At 41.4% G+C, this 27754-nt stretch overlaps 1 protein-coding gene across 5 annotated transcripts in view; it reads right to left on the reverse strand.

Moving 5' to 3' along the window:
• The window catches only part of RPGRIP1L (RPGRIP1 like), a 95750-nt gene that overhangs the window by 52965 nt on the left and 15031 nt on the right, over nucleotides 1–27754 (reverse strand). For 3 of the 5 annotated variants that reach the window (XM_066348943.1, XM_066348944.1, XM_066348945.1), the window contains exons 7-14: nucleotides 16787–16892; nucleotides 14201–14347; nucleotides 12804–12877; nucleotides 7322–7461; nucleotides 2239–2345; nucleotides 1956–2006; nucleotides 1074–1253; nucleotides 484–601 (exon numbers count right to left, since the gene is read on the reverse strand). In XM_066348943.1, the coding sequence (XP_066205040.1) occupies nucleotides 484–601; nucleotides 1074–1253; nucleotides 1956–2006; nucleotides 2239–2345; nucleotides 7322–7461; nucleotides 12804–12877; nucleotides 14201–14347; nucleotides 16787–16892 (923 nt within the window). Of the gene's footprint in view, nucleotides 1–483; nucleotides 602–1073; nucleotides 1254–1955; nucleotides 2007–2238; nucleotides 2346–7321; nucleotides 7462–12803; nucleotides 12878–14200; nucleotides 14348–16786; nucleotides 16893–19176; nucleotides 19991–27754 lie in introns of those variants that run through there. The other 2 variants (XR_010746984.1, XM_066348946.1) reach the window with 2 other exon arrangements.

A 27754-nucleotide genomic window follows, 5' to 3' on the forward strand; every position in this document is an offset into this window, starting at 1 on the left:
CAACCAGGGCGTCTCTGGGAGCAGAATGGTGGGAATGGTGCGGAGTGCCAGGCGCCAGCTCCCTGGCACGGCCGGGCACTTTGATGCTGAGGCAGGGAAGGCTGTGTCTCGGAGTCAGGGGAGAAAAGAGGGTCACATGCAGTGGACCAAGGTGATGGGACGGAGCCAGATGGATCTGACAGAGGGCAGGCAGGCTTGTCTGGCTGAGACGCACGGCTTCCTTAGAAGCGAAATTAGGAATGAGGTGGTGACTGTAGTCGGCGGTGCTACATGAAGTACCTGGACATCCGGCCTGCAAGCAACACTGAACTCAAATCGCAGGAGGCAATGACTACAGACAAAGACAGCTTTTCTGCTGAATTATAATAATCGTTAAAACCTGGGGTGGGGTGGGCAAAAAGGAGCTGTGAGTGCAGATCTGGAAGACATTTTCAACTGTCATAAAAGCCACTCGTCTGCAGACAGCGACTGAGCGCACGGTACCTTCCAGCTTCTGGATGCGCGCGGCCCTGATATCGAGAAGGTGAACGTACTGCTCCACTTTCACGTCGTAATCTTGCTGCAAAGTCTCCATCTTCCGGGTCACTGCCTCGACTTCCACCTGAGGGATAATCATGATTAGTTCCATTTTCATTTTCTACGGCAAGGACGATTCGAGCCTTTTCTAGATCCGGGAGGTGCCAGGGGCTGCAGACCAGTTTCCTGACCTCAGACAGAACATGACACGTTGGGATGGTGCAGAATCAACACAATCCCGATGCCTTTTTTGGGGAGGTGATTTTCCTGTGCCCTGTGGCTGCCGGATTTCACAGTTCCGACAGCTTACTGGTGGAAGGCACTAACACTAGCAGAGGCACCTTCATTGCCACCCTTTGCTCTCTAAAATCAGGGACTTAAACAGATTTATGTTTTTAAATGCTCATTCTAGGTACTTAGTTATAAGGTTAACTTCCAGACATGTGAAAACACATGAGCACAGACTGTAACAAGATAACACACAATTCTGCTTAGAAAGCAAACCATCTGTAGACATTATTGGAAACTGACCCTCCTGATGCAGTGTGTTACATTACCTGATAATCTTTGTTAATTTTGTGTTGCATGATCAGCATGTTTCTGGTCTTCTCGAGCTCTTGCACTGTTTCTGCGTGAGTTGCTTGCAGCTCTCTCATGGAGCGTTCTAGGTCTTTGCTAGCTTTGTTGTCTAATCTTTCTAAAAAGGAAAGGTCTCCGTTTTTTTGTGATTTTTGAGCCTAAAACAAAAACATGTTTTGTTACTGAAATAAGAGTTTCTAAAATGTAATCATGTGATTTAATATAGATATAGCAAGGAAAAAATCATTAATCGAAAACAGATATATTTCCATTTTCCATCAGGAATAAAGTAGTCCTGGTATAGAAAATATATTTGGACAGACATTTGGAACAATTATAGAGAATTCAAAAAACAGTTTATTACTTCATGACATAAAAAAAAAGAAATCATGTACATTTATTTCTATTTCTATTTCTTCATTTGATTAAAATCTACACTGTGATGATCTCAAAGGAAAGAAATGCATTTTCTCATGTCTTCTTGTAAACAACAGAATATCCAAGAACTGGAAAATATCTTCTGGTAACACTTATAATTCAATATTTTACTTAAAGTAATAGTGTGTACCAAGGTCTCTCAGGGTGGAAAATCGCGGATTAGTTTTATAGTAACTAGGCACGTAAAAGGAAAATGTTTGTTACGGTTGGAGAAAGTGCTTTAAACAAGAGTTTCTGAGGTCCATTTTAATGTAATTTTGATGTCATTATGAAATATGTATAGTATAGGCTGTAACTAAATGTCACCTGACCGCTTTCCTGAATAATTCATTCTCCAAGCACAAGGGTTACAGATAAGGGTCTGTGTTCTGCTGAACAGTTCGACGTAGACATGAAACTCATGCTGAAGTTCAGAGAGTTACCTTTATGAGAAGGAGAGCCTCACTCAGTTCATCAGCGTGAATATCACTCTCCTGCGAAGGACAGAGGACAGAAAAGCGCACAGTGAGATACGAACGGAAAGCCCAAGAGACACCCCAACCATGCAGACTATCCTCGCGGCGCCCGAGCTGCCGACACCAGGCGTGAATCCATGAAGTGACGGAGTGGTGGTGCTCTTTCCCATTCTAGTAGAGAGTTTTCTCTACGCATTACTCTTTAGATAAAAATCTGGAGTTGAACTTCCTAGAGAAGAAAACAGTTCACCTGGTTGAAAAACTTCATGCGGTTTGTAAGCTCATCAAGTTGTTGCTTTTGTTCCAGAGAGTGTAACTGCAGTTCTCTGTTTTCTTGAACGAGTTTCTCATTTTTATCTTAAAAATAAAGTCAACACGGTTAGGAAGGTACGAGAGGCTGCGGCGTTAAGAACACATTGTAAAAGGACACCCGGCCCGCACTGGCTCGAGCTGTCACTGCCTGGTGGGGGCGGGGAAGGAGCTAGCACCTCGATGGGGCAGCCGGGAGGGGGAGCGAGCGAGCACGCACGCGCATGTGTCCGCCATATGAGTGGCTGCTCGTCGAAAACGTAAGACCCAAGTTCGCGGTATTAATATGAGGAAATTGTGGCCTCCGGGACTTCAAAGGAACATTCTATCTAAAATACCTAAGAAAATATGTTTCTAAATCTATGATTTTTAGTTACTTATCAAGTCTGGAAGGCATGCAAAAAAATATATTTTTTTTAACTTTTAGCTTTTTTAGAGTTCCTTGAAATATTCTTTTTCCATTTAACATAAAGTCTTTTTATTCAAACAAGATAACGCAAGCCATAATTTTAGTGAACTACTCTTTTAACAAATCTGTTAAGATAGGAGAAACGGACTCTCAACCAGTGCGTGGTACTATCAGTAATAATTCACGTGTGTCCTTCATGAGCTCACGCGGTTCATCAGAGGGCCAAGGCCTGGAGCTGCCGCTGGCGGGCAGCTAGCTCTCCTAGCCACTGTTCGCCATGACCCGCACACAGGGGCTGAGGGCAGGCCACGGCAGACAGTGAATCCACAAGGAGACTGCTTCTTCACTCCCTGCACTAAACATGCTTTCAACTTCAAAAATAAACAGCGTAGCTGCTAATAAATTTATTCTTTAGTTTCATGTTCCTCAGTGGGCTACTCGTCAACAGAGCTCATGGTGGTGGTCAAGCGCCCTCCCTGCTGGCTCCCCCTGGACGGACACTAAACCACGTCACCAAGGTGTCCTCACCCATTCTAACCCCCTCTCCAAGATTTATGTTTATCATAAGTCCTCAGTTCAAGTTGTACATTTCTGTTTCCTTTTCTTAAAAAAAAGTAAGTCAACACGTTTGCCAAGAATTCTTTACATGAGTACATTTGCACACTGACTGCATTTTATACAAAAATATGTTTCTGACATTTATAAAGCTTTCTCCTTCCAAGTTAGAAATACTACATGTAAGTAAAAATGCTAAAATACAGTCAGGAAGAAATGGAAAAAAATTTGGGTATTTTTAATGTTACATATTTCCTGGCAAATGAAAAAGTAAAACAAACAAACAAACCCGTGACTTCAGGGTATGGAGAGACATTTTAGTATCAAAGATATAAATGGTTTTTTCTTATTGACGAAAGGTTGAAGGTTATCCTAGAGTATAAACTGCTAATGTTTAGTGAAAAAAATGAAAAAAAAATTTCAAATGTGGACAATATTTGGAAATTTGGCAGGTAAAGGTGAAATACTTATCCTTAACCTAAAAATCAGGATGAATAATAAATATGACTCCTCATGAGATAAAGTTGCTTTTTGTTTAGAGAGTGGAGTAAAGAACATGCAAAGCCTTATTTTACGTTGATCAGGTTAAAACAATATCGGCTAGAATGAGGAGGTAACCACAGGAAAGTCAACAGAGTCAGAGGAGTCGGAAGCACAGGTCCCGAGGGCAACGCAGCGTCCCCCTGGCAGTAGGTAGCACCAGCAGGTGCTCAGGGTTAGCCACTGTGAAGGGCAGGGCTGCTCCGTGTTCGTGTTTGTTTCGGGGGTCACCTCTGGCCTCTAGCTTCTCTACTGCTTCCATTTTCCAGAGCAGGGCCCTAAGAATGACATGCTAGTAGGTATCAATAAACTTACTCCAATTCTTTTACTGACTTTTGTTTCAACAACTATGTCCCCATATGTTCACTGATATTTTTAAAACTCCGGTATTATGAGTAAGAAAATAACCAAGTGGAAAAAGATATTACTGAATACCAGTAACTTTCTATTGAATTTTATGTAGAATTAGCCACTATATTTTCCCTTTCTTAAACTGTTTATTGGGAGAAGCTACAGTTCAAAGAGGAAATAGACTTGCTGAATTATAATACGAAGAATCAAAGCACCCTGTACTAGATGAAAAATAACCTCCTGTACCTTATGATTTGATAAAAAGCAGGTTAAACTAAACAGCATTTTATTCAAATGAGATAACATTTCACTCTTTCAAAATTATGTTCTTCAGGCACACCATTAATAAGCAGAGTGCAGAGAACAATTCAACTAAACAATTTTCAGAACTCCTTTGTGTTAATATCTTCAGCTGTGATCAATATAACCATATGCATTATGCTGAATTATGCATTTCAGCTAAAGATAGAAACTTTCAAAAGCAAGCCCTTAAACACATGCACTTAATTTAAGCATTAAGCAAATGCAAACTGCATTTACATATCCTTCCCCCGCATATTCACACAATCTGAAACTAATTTGTACCTTGAATAAAGAGGTGAGTATTCTCTAAAAATAATCTGCCAGTGAGATGAATGACTACAAGAAGCCAGGGAAACATCTTCTGGCAAAGAACACTTGATACATGAAAAGGTAAATGTGTGAGGAGACTTCAAAGTAGAATTAAACAATTTCAAAAATCTGTAACACAAAAAGGAACTTTCTAAACATTAAAAGATTTCCTAAAATAGGCAATTTCAATTTTTTGGTCTAGTGTTTCCATGGAAAAAATTGTCAAAGGCTGCAATATATTTCATATAATCTATAGTAACATTTTTACACACACACACACACACACACACACACACAAAAGACTTAAATCATTAGACCTATAAATTTCAGGTATTCAAGCAAAAATAAAATAACAAGTTGGCTTCATAATAAAGATTTAGTTCCAGTACTTTTTTTCTTTAGAAAATAAATGAACAAATACACAAAGGTTTGTTTAGAAAAATTTATATGATACTTATGAAATTAAAGCAATTAAAAAATTCATCAATAGAAGATTGGTAAATAATCAATGATACAGCCTCACACTGAAAAACTATGACAACCATTATAAATGATGATGATATTTTATATTTGTACTCAAGAAATGATTTCTGAATATAGTCAATAAAAAAGAATGGTATAAAACTAAAGCTATATATAGAAAACTCTGGAAGGACATATGTAAAATATTAATAGAGATTAGCTTCAGGGTTGTGAAATTGAGTGATTTAAAAAAATTTTTTTGTATAGACGTTATTTTTATTATTCAAATAGTCCAAAAGAGACATAAGAACCAGTAAAAAAAAAAAAAAAAAAAAAAAAGATGAGAAGTGGACAAGTTGAAATAAAATAACTTAGCAATTGTAGCTTTAACAATTTATAAGAACCCTTCGAATTGATTCAACAATAAACAAGTTTTTTTTTTGTTTTTTTTTTAAAGGACACCAAGATTCTATCCCCCGTAAGAAGAGACTCTTTCCAGAGATCCATTTGGATGTCTATAGGTAAGAGTTTTGGAATTTTTAATATCTAGAAAAGTACAGAAATGAGAAAAGTTTATTTCATTTCTCTTTCCTTTAAGTATGGCAAATTGATATGTTTTTGGAAAAACGAGAGGGAATACGGAGTGCTTCCACCCCCTCCAGTGAGCAAGACTGTCCTGAGCAGCTACTAACCAGAGCACGGCTAGGTTCCCAACCCTGCCTGGGAAAATCAGAACCTATGCATCTGGGACATCAATGCTGGAAACATCCACCGGTCAGAAATCACGTCTCCATTTTATTCTATTCACAATCTTCTGTAGAACCAGTCATAAATAATCTTTCATCAAATTTAATCACTTGGTAAATAGAAGTGGTTCACTGAAATTAAGACTGCATCAATCATAAAATGTGTTCTGTTTCAGCCTTCTTAAAATATTTTTAAAAAGTCAGACCATAACTTTTAAAGGTTATGATTTATAAAATACGTCCCAATTTATTGGGACGCTGTGGTTGGCCAACTCATACCAAAAATAAATAAATAAATAAAACCTTTCTTATAGTTAATGAAATATGACACTGTGACTTAAGTCAGCATATGCAGTAGTACTGACTAGATATGTATTTTTTTTTTTTTTTACTGAGCCTGCATTAAACTTTAAGTGTTTTCATACAACACAACTGCAAATGTTCCAAAGAAGCAACCTTGTCACATTACTAGGTTTACCTAGTGACTGAGTGACAGGTATGACATTTGAAGCAAATAATTCAATCACTCAGTTGTGCATTTGTATAATGTGTATAGAATATACTAAATTAAACATCTACTGTAATTATAATTATTTTACTTCTATTAAATAAGCAGGATGAGATTGTGACTTGTAACAAACTTATTAATGATTATTATTCAGCAGGGCTTTTTTTTTTTTTTTAACCATCAGTCCTTGTTTTTTATTTGCAATATGAGAAACAACAGAAAGCAAACAAGAACACACGTGCCCTGCTCCGGCAATCCTGTTCTATGCCCACCTCTCCCCTCGCACAAGACTTGAATTTTCACAGCAGGGAGATGTTGAGCAGGCTTCCTGGTGTGTCGGTTCACTGTCACAGTGAAGAACGAGATGTCTCATTATCAGAGAGCCCCCCTTGCCGGACCTATCAAAGACAGCAGGCCTCCACCACTCTGCCGTCTCACACTGCGGCGGCGTTCCAGTTCCCTGTGCACTGGCCGGCGGCGGCGGCGGCGGCGGACAAGCGACAGATTTATTTATCACCTGTTTCTCCCTGTTGGATTTATGCTGCATGTGGGCAAGGCCTTTGTTTTATCCACTGCTGCAGCCCCAGAACTTAGGGCAGTGCCTAGCAAATACTACTGGTGCTTAGGAAGCGCTTGCTGACTGTTCAGGAAAGGCGGGACATTTAGGAAAATTAAATCAATTCAAGACAATCTGAATAAGAATAACGGGGGGGGGGGGCACAACAACAACTCCTTTGGCCTATAAGGGGCCCGGCTAAACGTGGGCACCATGATGAGCAGGGGAGGGCAGGGAGGAGAACACGGTCGGAGGGGGAGAAGGGGGCAGTCATTCCATAGGTACCTCTTTCGGTTTTTAATCGGTCAAGGATCTCGGTTTTGTCTGCTAAATCGGACCTCAGGGCCGCCTCGAGCTGGGCAATCTGCACTTTCAGCTGCTGCTCCTTGAACTTCCATGGCTCCTCGGGGGCCGCACGGAAGGCACTGCAAGACACGTGACACATGCGAGGAGAGCTTGGAAATCAGCTTCGACCGAAAATCATAAAGAGAAAAAGCTTTTAGTGGCACAGAGACCACTGTCATCATGTCTCAGGAATTAAGTAAACATGTGCTGGTCGGCTGCTGTTGAGACCCAGGCGCCTTCCTCGGGCTGTGGTTAGGGAACATGAAAGCCTTTGTGGGATGAGCAAAGGAACTGGCCTTAATTTAGAGCTCTCGAGTCAGAGAAGTTGGCAGCGCGCAGCCTTTGTGGGGCTAGTGAAGGAATTCAGATACTGTACGTGCTCCAGAGGCATCCACAATCCCAAACCTCAGCCAGCGATCAGCACCGGGCAGAACCGGGTTCTCCCCCATGCAAACCCTCTTCCTGCAGAGGAAGCGGAACCTGATCTCTAATTCCGGAGTCTGGAGCTTTTAAAGAGTCTGTGATATATAGTAACGGTTGCAAAATACCGGCCCCAGCATGACAGCGTGCTGAAAGGCAAGGCGACAATTCTGACAGGAAGGAGTAGTGATAAGGCAGTTTTTGTCCTAAACAACAATAAATGATAGGCTCGAGACAAGCTCTGCCTGGAACACATGATCGGAAGTGGACCCAGGAAGAACACCCTGGTAAGAGTGACGGCAGGAGAATTATTGTACCGCAGTAAAAGTGTAGCAGTTGAAACGATTGTGAGAGTCTACTACTGACCAAGATCGGAAGAACTGGTTGCAAAATAACTTACTGGTATACAGAAGGCACACACTACACATTCGTTTAAGTCAGTGGTTCCCAAATGCTGGCCTCAGTTACACGCCGATGTCAGACCAGCTACAGGGAGAACACTTGGGGAGATTTACAAACGAAGATCCCGGGGCCCAGGAATTCCTATTTTTCCAAAGCTCCCAGGTGATAGCCAGGTTTTGGGAAAACTGATCTTGACCTGTATTTCAGCAGAAAACTATTATCTGTGAAGCGTGATATGACTGAATAATTATCAGCAGCTTTGACTTTTCTACTTATTTGAAACCCAGTCAATGAAACAAAAAATTTATAAAAAACTGGCTTTGTACTGATGATGAAGTAATTAAAAAAAAAAGAGAGAAAGAAACTTGTTACTGAAAATTGTCTTTAATGTTGCTCCCAGTTAGTCTTGAGGTTTTTATACCAAAAGAGAGAGTTTTCTGAGAGGCATAGCTTTCAAAAGAAAAAAAAAACTGCGCATTCATTTTACATTTTGAATGTTTTTATTGCATTGAAAATAACATGACCTTAAAAATGAAAGGAATTCTAGAAGTTGTTTTTTTAAAATATGACATCTGTTTCATCTATCGATGTTCTCTTTTCACATATGGAACCTTAAAAAAAATACATGGATCTGATATACCAATATTTTAAATTAATTTTTAAAAAGGTACAATTACCTAGACTGAAATGAAATCCAAATACAATATGTACTTTAAATACTAAAGTAAAGAATATTCCTTTCCATTTTCATTTTTAAATAAAGAACAAATATAAGTTCTGTGTCTGGTCAAAGTATATATATATATATATATATATATGGAACGCATACATTTACATGCATGCATGCGAATTGGTGTGTCTGTGTATGTCTGGCATTATTAAAAACATGTACTACCCGGGAAAAAAATTAGCATGATGAAATAGGCACAACTATACATTATATCAGATGCCAAAAATTAGAAACAGTAGTGTTCCAATAGCATTAGTACCAGCAAAAAGATCACCAACAGTTAATCTGGCAGAAACATCAGAAGCTGTATGTGTTTAAATTAAGAACAATTTAGCAGCCTGGTTTTTCCAAACCCACAAAATACTAGTGTAAATCAGCATAAGTCAATCTGAATTTAGCCTGCTGCTATCTTCCCTCTAAATTTCGGATTACATTCCACTGGAGTTTCACGAGGAATTCCTTTTGAATTTACTGTGTTCCTCTGCGCTTGCAGCCATCTGGGTAACTATAAATGGCGAGCACATCTGGCTCCGTTTTCTCTGCTAAGGCCGTGTACATGATTAAATCTGCATACGAGAACAGTCTCTGAGAGCCTTTATTCATGAAAATGTTTTTGTACATTGCCTACGGTGACAACTGAGGGGATCGGGCTGGCCTTTGTGCACGTTTCATTGTTGGGCTGTGCCGCAGGGAGTGATAAAGTGTCACTCTGCGGGGCAGTGCCCACTGGGGCCTGTGGCCACGGGCGTGTCCACTGGCTGGCAGTCACGGGTCAGCATCTTGTAAACACACACCCCAGTCAAAAACGGGATCAGATCAAAATAAGAGCTGAAGAGTTTGTGTCTCCCCTTGGGTCCTTTCTCTAGAGGAGAAACTCCGTTTATTCCCAGTGTTCAAGGGCATCCCAATGAGACAGGAAAGGCCAAGCTCTAGATCACCCCTAGCGAAGCCTGTGGGCACTTGAGGGCCTGATGGGGACTGGATGCACACTCACACCAGGACATCTCACTTACTGAAGGAGAGAGGACGGCCCAAACGTCCTCAGTTGGACTTCTGGGAAGCACGGGGTGCCCTATCTGACCCCACGGGCTTTCCTGATTCCTGGAACACTACAGGGCACAGGGGTCACCGTGCGGAGACGGCCCACAGCGAGCCTCTGGGTGGGCAGCGCTGCTCCTTTAAACTCGGAATAGTAGAGGACTACCACATTGGAAAAACCTGAGTCACCCAATTCTTAAAATGCTTACTACCATCCTCGGAAACTAGACCAACTCTCTTTTTAAAAGTAGGCATTAGATGACTGTCTCTCAGGGGGTAAATACCTTATAATCACCTTTACCAGATTTTCTGGGCGCCATCTCAAGCTAGCCGAGTATGCACTGGACAGTGGGGGGGGGGCCTCGGCGGGGGGCGAACCCAACCTTTTCTGTTTTCCAGGTTATTCTCATACATGAGACAGGTGAGGGGCTACTGCGTTCATTAACTACATCACCCTAAAACTAGACCAACTTCAAAACTGGGATATGGCTCTACTCTTTTCTAGTGTGGAGTGTCTCTCGAACCAAATAAAAAGATTTAATTGCAAAAAAATGTATCCTGAATTGTTAAATGGACATTTCTTAAAGCTATGCTTATTACTTGGCATGGCATCAAAAATGTTTTAGCATATTAAAAAATGCTCATAACCAAATGCTAACATGAGGGTTTTATCTTACCAGATGATTCTCTAATATGTCATATGTCAAGTAATAAACACATTCAAAATTTCATTTGAAAAAGGAAGATGAGAATGCAATCTGCAAATCACATTTTTCTCCTGAAAACTGGCCAAGTTTGGATAACAAACAAATGCTCTCCTTTTAAAAACATGCTATCACTATGACTAACCGGAGAGTGCGTGTAGCTTTGGACGCGCTGGCTGCTGGCAGAGATGCTAACAGAGCCCTGGAGCACAGAGCCCTACGGAATCTTAGCAATGACGCTGATATTTGTAGTGCGCTGAGTTTTTGTCCAGGTTTGTAGTTTGTCCAACCACTGAAAACATACATTTTTTTAAAAAAAAAACTGTATTAGAGAAGTTTACGGTTCTATTTACTATTATGTGCGCTTGCTGGGTTTTGTGCGTAAGCGGCATGGTTTGTTTTCTTTTTGACACAAAATGTCCTGACACCCATGTCCCACCTTTACTCCCATATGCCTGACAGACCCCAAAGTCAAGTGTGAGCAGCATAATGAAGTCTGTTTCTAACGTAAGAGAAAAAAATGTAGCTCAAACATAAAACATAAAGGAAAAAAAAAACATTGGCAGTTATATTTGCACTATTAGGTCACTGTCTCACATGGAAAGATAAAGGTTCATGTGATAAATAGGAGAAAAACATATCTTTCTCAAAATTCCATGTATGCATTATTCCCAGCTAACTTTTTTATTCCAGAAAAGTATGTCCGTGAATCCACTCATTGGGCGGAAGTAGGAAGTGTGTAGCTAATGGCCAAATGGCATTTATTTCCTTGTATTAAGACCCTATTTAGTTATTTGAAATTACAAGATGTTGGGGATAAAATCAATAAAAATTTCTGAATGTATGACAGTTCCATAAACGTTTCCCTTTCAAATACACCATTTTCCAATCCAATGAAAATCAGAGAGATAGTGAAGATCGGGGAATAAACGTAAGTTTCCATATTCAAAGCACTGGGTTCTGGTCCTGCACGGGAGTCGCAGCAACGCTGGGTGGCTAACAGTTATGTATCAATAAAAACGTATGTGTTGTTGGGTAGAGGTGGACATTTAAAACACGAGGGACGATAAATGATTGCGGCAGAATTAACTAGGGCTCAGGAGAGGGACCGGCACGGAGCACCAGGACCCAGTGGTCTGAAAGGGGGTTGAAGGAAAGTCCCACAGAACAATTCTGAGCCAGTGTATCCCCGCTGGGGAGCCTCAGGTAGTATTTCAACTGACCTTTGACCCTGCTGCCTGTAACCCTCAATATAACGAGCCCTGTGCAGAGATGGTCAGCTCAGGATGGCAAACAGCATAGAGGACACATACTGTTGCAATGATGCCTAACATTCAGATATCTTGTCAAAGTAAAAATGAATCAACACTTATCACTGCCCTCTTTAGGCATGGTTTAATTTTAAAAAATATAAATTTTGTTTACAAAACATAAAACATACAGGTAAAAAGTTAAAGGTATTCTGATGTTTCAAAACAGGGTCAATAGAAGCAACTGTTGATATCAGCTCTAACATATATGTCAACATATATAAAATTTACTTTCATATGTATCTGTATGCTAAACATCATATACTAAACACTCACATACCGGTATCTGTATCACCTGACTAAACTTACCTGTGGAGTAGAAATCTGTTTCTAACAGTAGAAGGGATTAATTTTTTAAATACCTTAATTACAAAGCAGATAAAAAAACTGAAAGAGTTCTCATCTCTTACAGTAGAGCTTTAAGAACGTGGGCAAATTCCTTCCTGTTGTTGTCTTTTCCCTATCTGCGAAATGGGCATTTACAATGCTGACATTCCCAGGCTGTTGTCGGAATTTGCAATAATGTATGTATTTAGCCAGTACTTTCTAGCTTATAGTCGGTGTTCACCAAATGAATGACCGCAATTGTTACTGGTAACAAAGTAGTAGGGCTTTCTTAGTAACAGATTACTCACTTATTAAAGTTAACAGGTTAAAGAACTTATTACCAATGCCCCAAAAAGCTTATTTTCTTTTATAATATATATCAATATATGTACATGATCACATCCGTACTTCTTGCAATGATCCGTAGCTAATGCATTGACACAAAAGGTCTGAGACACAAGCATAAGAGAGCATGTGGAACCCCGATTTACCTGTTATACAGTTTGTCATAGTTTTCCTTTAAAAGTTCCCGTTCCTTTTCTAAGTCATTAATTCTGTCTTGCAACTAAAATGAAGAGAAAATTACACGTTAGGTGACTGTCATGTAAAAGCTCACGGGGGGAAAAAGACATGAGAGGGGGGCACACATGTTTCAGTCTGGATTTCTAAACTGCAGCTGCTAACGGGGCCACTTACACTGTCTGTATTTAATTTAGCACTGATTTTTCCCCCCAGTTGTTAAGTAAACATGAAATTAATATTTCTGTTTTAATTTAGTAGAAACGTATGCACTACTTTATGGCGACCTGTGCCGTAACTCAATCAAGAACATGTTAAAAGCTTGCTGTGAAGTCTGGGGAAACAGAAGATTGTTTTCTTTCCTCCCCGACGCCTTCCATCATTATATTCATTTTGTATTAATTTCCAATTGGCCCACAGAAAAAGTAAAAAGATTAACCTCTCTCTTGGTTCATGGTTCATGGTTCACAGAAACTGTGTCAATTACTATTTACTCTGAAGACACAATTTCTCACCTGACCTGGAACTGAAACAGAGCCAAGAGCACACCTTTTAGATTTATAAATGAAACCATAATAAAACTGTATACCTTGTTTCATCCCAGTGAATATTTTTAGAAATTAACTGTGGGTAATAATTATCGCTTCAGGACTAAAATGTAGCTTTCTGTATTTCTTTCTAGTCCTTATGCTTAAGTTTTACTCAGCAGTGTGCTTTGCAGTTACACCCTTTCCCCAAGGCTCAGCGTACTGGTAACACTCATTTCCATTCTCACACTTCTTTTGATGCTGGCATGAGCCAGAGTGAAAGATTCTCCCTGGGTCAGAACAGAATGTAGGCATCCTGTTTCCCTTCCGTTCTCTGCAAGAACACACTTCACAGACTACAGACAGGACTGTGAGCTGGGAGACATGAGCAGCAGCAATAGTAACCGGAAGAAGAGCTTTCAAACAGCTTCTTAGGAAAAATAAAATAATTTCATAAAATTGCTGATGTTGCAAAATACACCAGCCTTCTCTGCAGAAACAAATAGATTCTTAGAACTTTGTTTTGGTGTGGCAAATGGCTAATCAACTGTTCAACTGAGAGAGTTCAGTTCTACAGGTAATCTGGCATCCATTTCAAAATGCTTTTCTTTTTCCCCCTCAAAGATCCTTAATTCTTATGTGAACAACGGCTCTCAGTTCACTTGCAAGTATTTTTCTCACCCATCTGCCGTGCACATAGCACGCTGACTACGCTTTTGTTGTGCTCAGAGTGCTGTGCATGTCGTTTAGGATTTTAAAATAAATATCACGTTTGAACGGTCTCTAGTTGACTTTTTCAAAGCTGTCGGCTACGGGGGACGCCGAGGACGCTGGCGGCTCACCTCTGCCACCCTCCTCTCGGAGACTGTCACGGAGCGCAGCTGCTGCTCCAGGCTGCAGCACTTTAAACGCTGCTCTTTAAGTTGCTTATTGAGCTCGTCCCCATTTGCCATCAAGGCGTCATGGCTGATCCTGAGAGTTTTCTGCTTCTGCAAACCAAAAGAAAAACCCTGTCAGAATGATGTTTGGATTCTGATTTGAAGAAATGATTTCAATTCTATAAACATACATCCTCCTGAAGTTCATGTCACACAGTTTGTACTCCACCACACAAACAATGTGTGGTGCTACCTGTCCGTAGAGACACTCTCCATGTGGGTGTCACATGAGGAAGACACAGGGGCCGCTCCGCGCTGGGTCGAATCGCGCAAACTGCTTTTGTCCTTTTTAAAAAATTCTGCCTAGTTTTTCCACTTGTTGAGAGTGCCGAGTAAATCAGTCTTAACAATTATATTTTTACTTTTTGCTCTGGTCACAGTGCTTGGATCTGCTTTCTAAAAATACGCTGCACGGGCCAGAAATAAATGCCGACCCCAGACGTTTAAACTGAAAGAAGTCACTGCAACATATAAACAGCCTTGAAAAAGTGGCTTCTAATTTTAATTAAGTTAAAACTTTCAGTTCAGTAAAACACAGTTATTGAAGTTTTCTTTATTTGTCAAATGGTCTATTTATGAATATTTTATATTCAATTTTATATACTTATATGCCACATACTTCTTTTATAAAAGATAAAAAAGATAATTAGACTCAAGTCTTTGCAGAGACCCTATGACCTATACATGAGGCATGTATGTATGCCTCATGTGCTAACCAGTATCACTTAAATTCTCCTGAAGTTCTTCATTCATTTAAAAGAAACATGGGTGTTGAGCTACCTGAGTCCAGTTTCTGCTACTCTCGGTGTGATCGTAAAACACTGTTTCTATCCAGCTGTCCTGGCCTTCCTGCTCATGGAAGCTGTTGGTCTGAACCTCTCAGACCTCACAATGCCAATCCCAAAGCCTGAGCCCCAGCGGCCACCTGCTAGTGTCGGTATTTAAACAAACCCCTGGCCTCACTGTTAAATGGCAGTCAGCATAGTCCGTTGGAAGAGAATACCTCACTTCTTGCTTCCCTTCCTAATTCCTCACTTTAGACATGCTCTTCAAGCCCACGCGCTTGTCTCCCTCTTCTCCTGATGCACAGACAGTGTGCTACCATCCGCTCTCTACGTCCTCTCCCCTCTCGCAGAAACTGTCTTACTTACAGAAAAGGCAGGTATTACTTGACATGTAAGAAGGTTCCTGCAGGACAGAAAACACGACCCAGAATATGGTTTTGGGATATTTATCTAATTCAATAGTGAGTCTAGGCCCCAGGTGCCCCTATGTTTTGTACTGATTTACTTCTTCCTTGTCCCAGAGAAAGCAGAGTCTCCCCCCTTGTCCACGGGAACGCATCCTGGTACCTCCAGGGGACGCCTGAAACCATGCAAGTGCCCCACCCTGGATATACCATGCTTTTTCCTGTAGCTACCATTACAAATTTAATTTATAAATTAGGCACAATAAAACATTAACAACTAGTAACAAAATAGCACAATTAAAATAGTACACTGTATTACAAGTTATGTGAATACGGTCTCTCTTTCTCTCTGACAAGCAAGATGGTGGCTCAGTGTCATGTACTTTGTGGCTATGCTGGACAAACGGAGGAGGCATGCCGGGCAGGACAGACGAGACAGCTCGAGATTTCATCACGCTCCTTAGGACGGTATGAAATTGAAAACTGATGAATTGTTTAATTCTGGAATTTTCCATTTAATATTTTTGGACTGTGGTTCACCGTGGATAAATGAAACCGCGGAAAGCAAAACCACAGATAAGGGGGGACTACCGCACGGCTTAATATTAATTCTGTTCATCTGGGATGTTTTGGAGCTAATTGATTCCAGAACCTAGTTTAATTATGCAGTGCCAATAAATCCTTCTGATGGGACATTCCTGTGGGACCACGGTCTTTGTTAAAACAATTATGGGAATACAGAGTCAAAAGTACTATCATCCTGAATGGTTAAGATTTAAAATAAATACACTGATAGTTGACACGATGAGTACACAGATATTTTCTGATAATGGTAGTGACAAAACAAAGCAAAACACCACATCAAAGAACCACTTAATGAGACCTGATTACTGGTCTATTCATAACTGTGGTCTATCTTGGGCATTTCACAAATGCTGAGAACTGAAGATACATGCAAATACCTCTAAACCTTCAGTGCTATGTGCTCATGGAAAGGCAGATAAAAGGAGTTATAAATAAATTCTCTTGGCATGAGATGATTTATGATAAATGTGTTTATTATTTGAAGACAACACAGATATTTATAAAAAGTCTAACCAATTGATTATTTCTTTAGGTATTAAGTTATAAATAGCAAAGAATATATAAAGTGGAATTGTACGCAATTGAGAATAAAAATAGTAATCTTTAAAAATTACTTTCTGGTATTATGACCATTCTACTTAAAAATATACAGCTTGGACACTCTTTTTGGAACTCTGCATGCAGCAATCACCATGATAGATAAATGGTCACAGTACCTCTCGAAGCTGAACGAGTTTTCCTTCCATCACTGAAAGCGCATCGCTTTTCTCCACTAGCTGCTTATGAAGCTTAATCACTTCTACATTGTCCCGAATGTTTGACCTACAACGATGTGTTCAAGAAAAAGTGAGAGTAAAAAACGCAAGGCAAAAGAAAAATATCTGTGATAGAACTACAATTTTTCATGGAATGTTGCCCAGAAAAAAATGTACACTCTTGTGGATCAGTCCCCAAGGTTTTCAGTTTATTATATACTTAGGATTAGATTATTGAAAACCAACCAATAATCACTTTTGCACTTTATAAACTCATAGACTCTCAGAATGTGTAGGAAGCCCAAACTTCGATGACTGTGTCACTTGTACAATGACTGGTAGTCTGGATTTAAGAGTCATTTTACGGCGTCTTGAAAGATGCTGCAAAAGGACATCCGTCTCTAGCCCAGAAGTTCTTCAGCCATAGCAGACTCCTTTTCCCGACGTGACAAATACGCGGGCCAGCCAGCCACTCACCTTCCCACCACCCCCTCGAAACACATGGTATCATAAGATTACCATTTATTGCAGCTTCCTCCTGGAGTTTGAACTTTTCAAAATATTTCCAAAAGAAGTGACTTAGCGTTTTATACTAATAATGCCCAAAGCTGGCATCTAAATCCGTTGCAGATGTGCCTTTGGCTGTAAGAGATCACTTAACGTCCACAGGGCACGCAGAAACTCTATATGCTGCAATACTAGTTTGTATTTTTCCTACTGAGATGAAAGCAAATGTAGAATTTAACAGGAAGATCTTATTAAAGGTTAATCATAGATCTAAATGAATACCTGTTCTCAAAAGGCATTTGTTTTCTTGACAGAGAAAGGTCCCTTAATTTAATACATGTTACATTCAAAGTTATGTTAAAAATTGTGATGCTCGGTCTTAGACTTTATTTTTTTTAAAAAATAAACATAAAAATTTTAAATTCAGAAAACTTTTCCTGTACTTAAGTAAGTGATTTTACTCCCCAAACTTATCTAGTGTACACATATTGGAAGAATTGTCGCAATGCCCTACTGGAACCAGAAAACGGACTACAAAGCTCGCACATCTGTCAGCCAGCTGGGGACTTGAAGTACTTAATTTTCCGCTTTGATATCTGAAAGTTCATCGTATTTTGGCACTGGGCAGTTAGTTGTCCTCACACAGAAGATAAACAAGTCCAAGAGCCTGGCCCTTGCCCAGGGTACAGTCTTAACACAATGTTAAAATAATTATGTGTCTAAAACATGTTACCTAGTAGTTCTTCTACACACACACGTTCAACAGTATACTCGCTATTATTCCTTTTAGCATTATCTTTACTTAGTAGAGATGATACTATTACCTTGACCACAAAAATTATACAATGGAGAAAAATATTTTTTACAGGTCTAAAGAAAATATCCACTTTTTTCATATTTAGAAGTCAAGATATGATTTATGTTTCCCTTCAAATTACTTGGTTTGATCACTCAACAGTGAGTGACATTTACTGATATGGAAAAACAGAATACTAGTCAAATAATTTCAAATCTTTTCTTATAATTTCAGTTGTCCCTGATATTTTATTTTCTTATTTTTCAGTATGCTAATATTTTCAGGAGGATATACAGGGTGGGGCAAAAGTAGGTTTACAGTTGTTTGTATGGAAAATAATACAGCAATTAATAAATAGTAATACAAGAGTAAACTGTGTTTTGTGTACTCACAACTGTTAACCTACTTATGCCCCATCCTGTATATGTCAAATATATTTAAATAACAATTACTTAATGAAATTGACAAAGAATTAAGCCCTAATAACTCATTAAGCCACATAGGGTCATAGAAATAACAGATTTTGATTATGAATTTTCTTTTTATTTCTTTGTGACAGAGACAGAGAGAGACAGAGAGAAGGACAGATAGGGACAGACAGGAAGGGAGATAGATGAGAAGCATCAATTCTTTGTTGCGGCACCTTAATTGTTCATTGATTGCTTTCTCATATGTGCCTTGATGGGGGGGAGGAGGCTACTGCAGAACGAGTGACCCCTTGCTCAAGCCAGCAACTTGGGTTCAAGCTGGTGAGCCTTGCTCAAACTAGATGAGCCCGCACTCAAGCCGGCGATCTTGGGGTTTCAAACCTGGGTCCTCCGCATCCCAGTCTGATGCTCTATCCACTGCGCCACCACCTGGTCAGGCTTATGAATTTTCTTTGTATGGCAAAGACCAGTAAGTATCTCAAAAACTTTCAGTGTTTTAGTTGGTGGATGTTTTCTTGAATATTTTCCTAAAATCCTTGGAGTTAAGACTTTTCAAAGTATTGCTAAAAAAAGTGACTTAGTCTTTTATGTTAATAATGCCCAACAAGTGGGCACAAATTACAACAGAAGTAGGATTTAGCCCTGGCCGGATAGCTTGGTTCGATAGAGTGATGTCCTGAAGCACAGAGGTTGCCGGTTCGATCCCCAGTCAGGGCACATACAGGAACAGGTTGATGTTCCTGTCTCTCTATCTCTCCCCCCCCCCCTCACTAAAATCAATAAAAACAAACAAACAAACACCCCATAAGTAGTATTTAGAAATCAGCAATAATATGGAACTTTGGATAAAAGTTTGCTAGAAAGGACACCTATTCTGGGACAATATGCACCACCTGCAAGTCTTGAATAACTGCTCTCTAAGTGTCAGCTTTAGGGGCTGTCGGCATCACAGTCATCGTTATGAATGGAGATGGTTGAGGGGTAACAGTGGGAGGACGACTCCCTGTCTAGCTGACAGTGCTGAGTCAAGGACATATGATACACAAAGGTGAAGTTAACACTGTGATGAATGTGGTCTGGCCTCTAGGAGGGTGTACAGTGGAGAGGCATCTCAAACCTGTTAATGAACTCAACGTTTTCACACAGGTAAAACACGGTAAGGGCACAGGGGTGGAACTGAGGAGGTACAGGAGCCAGGGCACTAAGGGCTGACAGGGAACGTGAGAAGGACGTTGTAGGAAGAGGGAGCCTGAGTCATGGTAAGTGGCGGCCCCTGGACTGCTAAGCGCATGGAGGGAGGCCTCGGGCTGGCTTCCTTTGAAGAACGGAGACAGGGTTAATTTATGAGCCATGGTGTAAGTGACCTCCATGTTACATTTTCCGGCCCCATTGCATGCACTATGGTGGGAACATCAAATCTTCAGGATGATGACACTGTAACAGGAAGAACAATGCATAGTAAAAACATGCAGATGAACTCTGACAGCTACGCACCGATTCATACATGCTGCGTTACACGTGGTGAAATGATCTGCAAACAGATATCAAGCCTCTCAATTAAACTCTTTGTATAAAATAAATTTCTGAATGAGGATTTTGAAAAAGAAGGGTGAACAATTAAGTTGGAAAACACAGTTTCATTTCTCTTTCTTTTTAACAGACATATTATCTAGACTTATGATAAAATCTTCTAAAACCGTGAAAAGAGTTGTTGGCCCATCCCTAGATTAAAAACAAACTGAAATAAATTAGATTTTATGTTGAAAAAAGTAACACAGCTCAACAACCTATGTGCCAAGTTTCTCTCATAATTTGAAACAGTCAAGCAATAAACTCTGAAGGAGGAATGTCTAATGGAAGTCCTGAAAACACTGACTCCAGCTCTGCTACTGGGCGCCATAATAAACCCAGAAACTGAAAACCTCAGATGCGCTGGAGAAGGAAAAACGTTCTGCAGCGCCATGTAAAGCACAGGCTAACGTGTAATACCAAGGGGAGCGAAAAAGCTCTGCTTTAGTGAGTTTCTTTTTTGTATTTTTCTGAAGCTGGAAACGGGGAGAGACAGTCAGACAGACTCCCGCATGCGCCTGACCGGGATCCACCCGGCACGCCCACCAGGGGGCGATGCTCTGCCCCTCTGGGGCGTCGCTCTGTTGCAACCAGAGCCACTCTAGTGCCTGGGGCAGAGGCCAAGGAGCCATCCCCAGCGCCTGGGCCATCTTTGCTCCAATGGAGCCTTGCTGCAGGAGGGGAAGAGAGAGACAGAGAGGAAGGAGAGGGGGAGGGGTGGAGAAGCAGATGGGCGCTTCTCCTGTGTGCCCTGGCCGAGAATCGAACCCGGGATTTCTGCACGCCAGGCCGACGCTCTACCACTGAGCCAACCGGCCAGGGCCTGCTTTAGTGAGTTTCTTAAACTTCATTTTCTAGGCACACAACTCTCTCCCCCTGGTCCCCAGCCCACCGTGACATTTCATTCTTCGCTGTCTTAAGGATTATGGACGCTAAAAGAAGCCTTTTGATTTTCGGAGGTAAGATGTTATAGAACCGGACTTAGCACTGTTTGGAAGAGCAGGCGTCCGAGTACCGCAGCTAGGATCTCAGAGGACAGCTCTTTGGGAGGAATAGTTTCAGGCTGACAACATTTTGGGGATAAAGTTGAAAACAACCTTAGAATTAAAAAACTCTGCAGTTGTGGGGTTTTTTTTGTTTTTTGTTTTTAAAACAGTTGCAGATATTCTGTAAGTATTGTTGAAAGAAATGTAGGTCATCTGTGGCTTCTGTTAGGGACACACAGATAACAGTCAATATAGCAAGGCACTCAGAACAGGATTACAGAAGGTTGCTAGTAAATTAACGGAATCAGTTTGACTGAAATAGCAGAAGAAAGTCTATTTGAAAGGTGATGGTTTCGCTCAACACAGCTACTGGAGTTCACAGGTGAAAACACAGTGCGCCCTGATCTAAGACCACACAGAGAAAGACATTTGCCTGTGCATGTTTATCTGCCTCTGGATCGGATCTTTCTAGTAGTGTTGGGTCAAAATAGAAATCAGAACTCGGTATTTCCCTTCTGCCAACACCCACAGAAAATGGAGGGGGACAGTCACATGGAACTCTCCACAGGCATATAATCACAGGCCCCCGGAAATGGAGGGAGCGCTCCGAGGACTGGGGGCGGGGCCAGGAAGAAACCACACCCTGCTCGTCCTCTACAGGGAAGCCTGTGGGCTCAAGTTGAATGTATTTCAACTAGTAATGGGAATCTGATAATTACATTCAGTATATCAAAAAGTCCAACAGGAAGTATAGATTTATTGGCAGTTCTGCTGCAAAAGTGAACTGAAGGTTTTGTATTGTTTTCATTTCTTGATAGAATTATACTTAGTCGGTGATAACAGGTTATTTTATAATGATCAGAAGCAATAGTTGGTGTGACATACTCTTTGATGAATAAAAAAAAGAATGAATTAAATTAACACCATTTATTTAGTAGAAAAACTCTGTTAGAAACACAAGGTCCCCAGGGATGAAAGTGGCTGTTGCTGACAAGATGGGAAGCCCTTACCCACTTCCATCTTCCCATCATGGTGGGGGCTCCCCGAGGCTCAGGGAAGTCATCAGTCTGGCTAGAGTCCCTAAGAGAGGGAGCCTACTCTCAAATCCAGTCTTGGGAGATACATTCTTCCCACGCTTCTAAGTTGCTTCCTTCCTCTGAGACGTTCTTAAGTCTTGGCTTTCCTCCTACTTTCGTGTGTGTATGCACTAATATGTTGTTACTATTAATCATGACAGTTTCCATGTTGGTACAAAGTGCTGAGAAAGTATGTCATGCTTCTATCACACACAAAAAATTCTTACATAATATTAATAATAAAAAACACAGGGATAGAAAAATGAAATCTGAGTGATACTTTTCATTGGGCAAATTCTAAGGTACAGTATTCAAAATAATAGGGAAATCTTGGTGAAATAATATATATATTTAAATGATCACTTCCCTGTGTAATAGTGATGTTTGCACGGTTATCCCTGGCCCCAGTTACCCTTCTGTCGGAGAACCAGATGTGCCCTCTAAATTAGGGGGTGGGACAATCAGACAAATCCAAAGTGAGGGACCTTCTGCCAACAGCTACCAGTGGGCTGCAGGAGACTGGGGAAGCCCTCTGGAACAAAGGAAACCTAAGCGTCATGACAATTAAATACACTTCATGGGCCTCGATTGGATACTAGATCAAAACACAGCAAAACAAAAAACCAAAACAGCTATTTAAACAAAACCAGTATAAGAGACATGATTGGGCCAGTTGAGAAGTCTGAATACAGACTGTGTATTAGCTGATGGCACTCTATCATTCACTGTGAAACGTCCTGAATGTGACAGGAGCACGGAGGTTATGCAGTGGGATGTTCCTGATCTGAAAAGATGCTCAGATACAGAGAGTGAAGGGATACTTGCACTTAACTCTCAGAGCGCAGAGGGGCGTGAGAGGAGAGGGAGGGAGGTCATGTATGGGCCCGCAGAATGCACAACAGGCTCCGTCATTCACAAATATGCAAAGGGTGAAAGGCACGTGAGTGTTCCCACTGCTATTCTTACAACTTTTCTGTAGGTTTGCAACTTTTCAAAATGACCAGTTGGGGAAGAACTGACGAGAGCCAGTGCACAGCAGGGGAGACGGAGCCCCCGAGCCAGGCGGTGCCCTGTGCTGCCCGGTGGACAAGGCCCTTGAGGATTCACTAGTTCAGTCTGAACCGAAGGCAGGAGCACAAGCCAGAATGTCTGAGGCGCTAGGGGTTCAATTTCCTCCTGGGACCGTACGCACTTACATGATTTTTAATTAAGAAGATAAACACCCTACCATGTACTTAAAAAAGAAGCACAGGACAAACTAGTTACATATTTGGTAAGAGCATAAGTATTTTTGGAGTTGAAAAAGTCAATAAAAGGTAAAATCATTCTGATTTTAATGTTCACGTACATGTGTTCACTGGTTACTGGCTGTGCGTTTAATTTAAGACGGCCTTTTTAATAAGCAGAAAATGTGCATTTTTATATTGTTTAAATTTTAATGTGGACTTTTGTTCAAAACAACACAGACATTCAGGCTACTTGTAAATGACACAGGATTTTTTGCTAATAAGGCATTATGTAGAACATATGCAAAAATCACAGCTCAGTCTTCCAAAACAGACCACAGTAACAAGGAAAAACACGATTTTAATAAAAAAGAGCAGCAGTGGGCTTTTACTTCAAAGCAATTAAAGGCTTTGGATAACCAAAAGTTTATGTCAAGCTGATGCCAAACCAAACTGGTCTATTAAACACATGCTCTGAAGAGTTTCTGTAATATTCTATGGGAGGGCTTTTTGCCATAAATAGCCAGCCCCACACTCTGAAGACTGCAACTATGTTGGGTTCATGTTTGAGAACAAGATGTCCAACATCCAGATCAGACTTCTAGAGTTTCAAATCTGAAATAATGTATCCGTGAAAGACAAGTTCAAATATGTTTTCCATTTTGTAATTTTTCTCTACAGTAAATTATACCAAGTTTTATATTCTCCCCAACATTTTTTTCAACAGTTTTCCATTAGTCTAAAAAAACCCAAAAAACCCAAAACTGCTGTTACACATAAAACTTTGAGCTATGTGTAAACATATAAGAAAAAAAAAAGACTTGTCCCTTATTTAAAGCCGTTCTTCAGTTTTCAACAGCTGTAATATCAAGAAACATTATGCTATTCACTACAGGTACTAAGCAAATAACATGTAATTTTCAATGCTATAAAATCAGTGAGGTAGGGTACAAATTGGTTGATTTCTCAAGGCCTTGGCAAACAAAAGCCCTTTACCTGTAATTCTTATTGTCTTACTTATTATTTTTGATGTGACCAAAAAAATAAATAAACCCTGCTATGGAGTGAGTGACAGCCCCTGAGGAGGGCAGTAGTTGCGTTATTTATTTATTTATTTATTGTATTTTTCTGAAGTGAGAAGTGGGGAGGCAGAAAAACAGACTCCTGCATGCACCCGACTGGGATCCACCTGGCATGCCCACCAGGGGGCAATGCTCTGCCCATCTGGGGCATTGCTCCATTGCAACTGGAGCCATTCTAGTGCTGGAGGTGGAGGCCATGGAGCCATCCTCAGAGCCTGGGCCAACTTTGCTCCAATGGAGCCTTGGCTGCAGGAGGGGAAGAGAGAGAGAGAGAAAGGAGAGGGGGAAGGATGGAGAAGCAGATGGCCGCCTCTCCTGTGTGTTGTGGCCAGGAATCGAACCTGGGACTTCCACATGCCAGGCCGATGCTCTACCGCTGAGCCAACCGGCCAGAGCCAGTAGTTGAGTTTTTAAGGTCAGCTCTTCCATGCATATGTTGGTGTCTTTTGCTAACAGTATTTAGAGTAGAACATATGTGTACCTGTGTATTACTCTGTTTCTGGTGCTGGTCTAGCCCCATGATTGAAGGGCTTTTGGGTCTCCCTTTCAATTCACTCTGAACACTCTAGTTCCTAGACGATTGGATCCCTTTGGAAGATGGAACAGCAGTGTCCACACTGCTCTTGGGAGCTTAAATCTAATAGGGAAAGTGAGGCTGAGGTGAATAGGTGTCAAGCTTGGCTTGGCCTAATGCAGAATTTGTTTTTGTCTTTTTCTTTCTTTCTTTTTTTTCTCTCTCTCCCTCTCTCTTTTCTTTCTTTCTTCCTTTCCTTCCTCTCTCTCTCTCTTTCTTTCTTTTCTTTTTATTAAGTGAGATGCAGGGAGGCAGAGACAGGCTCCTGCATGTGCCCCAACTGGGATCCACCCAGCAAGCCCCCTACAGTGTGGTGCTTTGCCCATCTGGGGCTGCTGCTCTGTTGCTTGGCAACAGAGTTATTTCAACACCTGAGGCAAGGCCATGGAGCCATCCTTAGCACCTGGGGCTAATCTGCTCCAACCGTCAACCATTAGAGCCATGGCTGAGGGAGGGGAAGAGAGAGAGAGAGAAAGAGTAAAAGAGAAGGGGGTGGGGAGGGGCGGAGAAGCAGAGAGTCGCTTCTCCCGTGTGCCCTGATTAGGAATCGAACCCAGGACTTCCATACGCTGGGCTGACACTCTACCACTGAGCCAACTGGCCAGGGCCAGAATTTTTATATTCAGGTAATATCTTCAGCATGGCTGTGGGCAACTTAGTGCGGTCACCATCCTCGTGCTGGGGTCTGGTTCTTTAGCACGGCTCCTCACGAGGAAACGCTGCTTGCTCTTCCGAGAAGGCTAAGTCTAAATCTCTTCTTCTAGGGAACACGAGTCACTCCTAGGTATTCAAGCGGGCACAAAGCCAGCACGCAAATTCTATCCCCTCACATACACATAATTCTCAAAAATATTCATGTTTCTTTTGCCTTGCATTTAGAAGCCTATATAAATGTCACTAAATATATAGAATTTCATTATATAATTTAATTTTACACATAACTGTCTAGAAACAGAAATGGAGACAGTACTGTTTTAAATCTCTGAAATATAAAGTTGTTCACATATTTTTAATCTCACTTTATTTTTTTGAAACCAAGTCTCACATTATGCATCATTTCTCAGCCTTTTCAAATCCTAGCACAGAGGGCTGGTTTGTTAAAAGGGAATTCAACTCTGAACCCGAACCTGAACTGAGAAACTAGAGAACCCTCCTTGGGTTTCTCACTAAGGCCCAAGCACACAAGCACGGCATCACGTAGATCGGGGAGGGGAGGCAAACGGCGCTGAGGTCTGGTTTAAAAACAAAACCACTGAGAGAGAAATAAAACACATTTACAAATACCACGTGTCTGATGTATCTGGACTCCAAACAAACAGTAGAGAGACATCTTCAGGGACGTCTATCAATGGGGTCTCGGCTAATATCAAAGAACTGCATTTTTGTCGGGTGTGACAACGGCATGGCAGTTTGTTAGGTGCGATTAAGGCACAATGGTTTGTAAGGTGCGATACTGGCATGGTGGTTGTGTTAAAATAAAATTCCTTGGCCCTGGCCAGTTGGCTCAGCGGTAGAGCACCGGCCTGGCGTGTGGAAGTCCTGGGTTTGATGTCCAGCCAGGGCACACAGGAGAGGCACCTATCTGCTTCTCCACCCCTCCTCCTCTCCTTCCTCTCTGTCTCTCTCTTCCCTTCCTGCAGCCAAGGCTCCATTGGAGCAAAGTTGACCCAGGCACTGAGGATGGCTCCATGGCCTCTGCCTCAGGCGCTAGAATGGCTCCGGCTGCAGTGAAACAACACCCCAGATGGGCAGAGCATCGCCCCCTGGTGGGCATACAGGTAGATCCTGGTCGGGCGCATAAGGGAGTCTGTCTGACTGCCTCCCTGCTTCTCACTTCAGAAAAATACAGAAAAAGAAAAAAAAGAAAATTCCTTATCGGATAGTGATATGTGCTGAAGTGTTTACAGGTGAGAGGGCAGGATGTCTGGCTACGGCTTGTAACTGAAGAAAACAAAGGTGAGGGGATAGATGAAACAAGATTGGGAACATGCTGGTAACTTCAACCTGAGTGCTGGGTGCATTGAGGCTTAATACACTATTTCCTTTGGGTATGCTTGGTCAAAGGAAAAAATAGAAAAGAAATGAAAACGCCATAACGGGAAGAAAATAATTCAAGAGAGAATATGGTACAAGTCTTGTTGGAAGCCCGGTGTGAAAGTGCAGGACGAGAGAGGAGGTCTTAGGAACACGGAAAAGGAGGACGGGACAGAAATCTGCACAGCTAACATGTCGGCAATGCAGAGGCAGCGAGGAGCCTGCTGACGGCCCGTCAGCCTCACAATCAACACGACTGGTGCCAACCTTGAATGCTGGGAGAGGTTTAACACCTTCTGGGGATTTAAAAACAGCCTGGTACCATGTGATGGAATTTATGACATTTTAAGGTTGAAAAAAACTTAAGGCTGGACTCATTCACAAGGTCTGCCAGCAGCCGAGTCCTGGTCACACCCGCTTCTCTCGGTGCATAACCGCGCGGTGTCAGGGCTTTCTCCATCTTGACATGGGGACGTGAGTGGAGTCAACGACATGGGCTGAGTCGGGGCCCCGCCCTCGGACGGCGGGTCCAGAGCAGGCTTATGTGAGGAGTGTCAAGTGAAAACACCATCTTTAAGTGGACTGGACTTACTTCTGCGGCACATGATAAAGGGTTGTAGCGAATCTTGAGCACATCGAAGTGCTATTTCT

Source organism: Saccopteryx leptura, chromosome 9, assembly GCF_036850995.1.
Source record: "Saccopteryx leptura isolate mSacLep1 chromosome 9, mSacLep1_pri_phased_curated, whole genome shotgun sequence".
In the NCBI taxonomy this organism is placed as follows: Eukaryota; Metazoa; Chordata; class Mammalia; order Chiroptera; family Emballonuridae; genus Saccopteryx; species Saccopteryx leptura.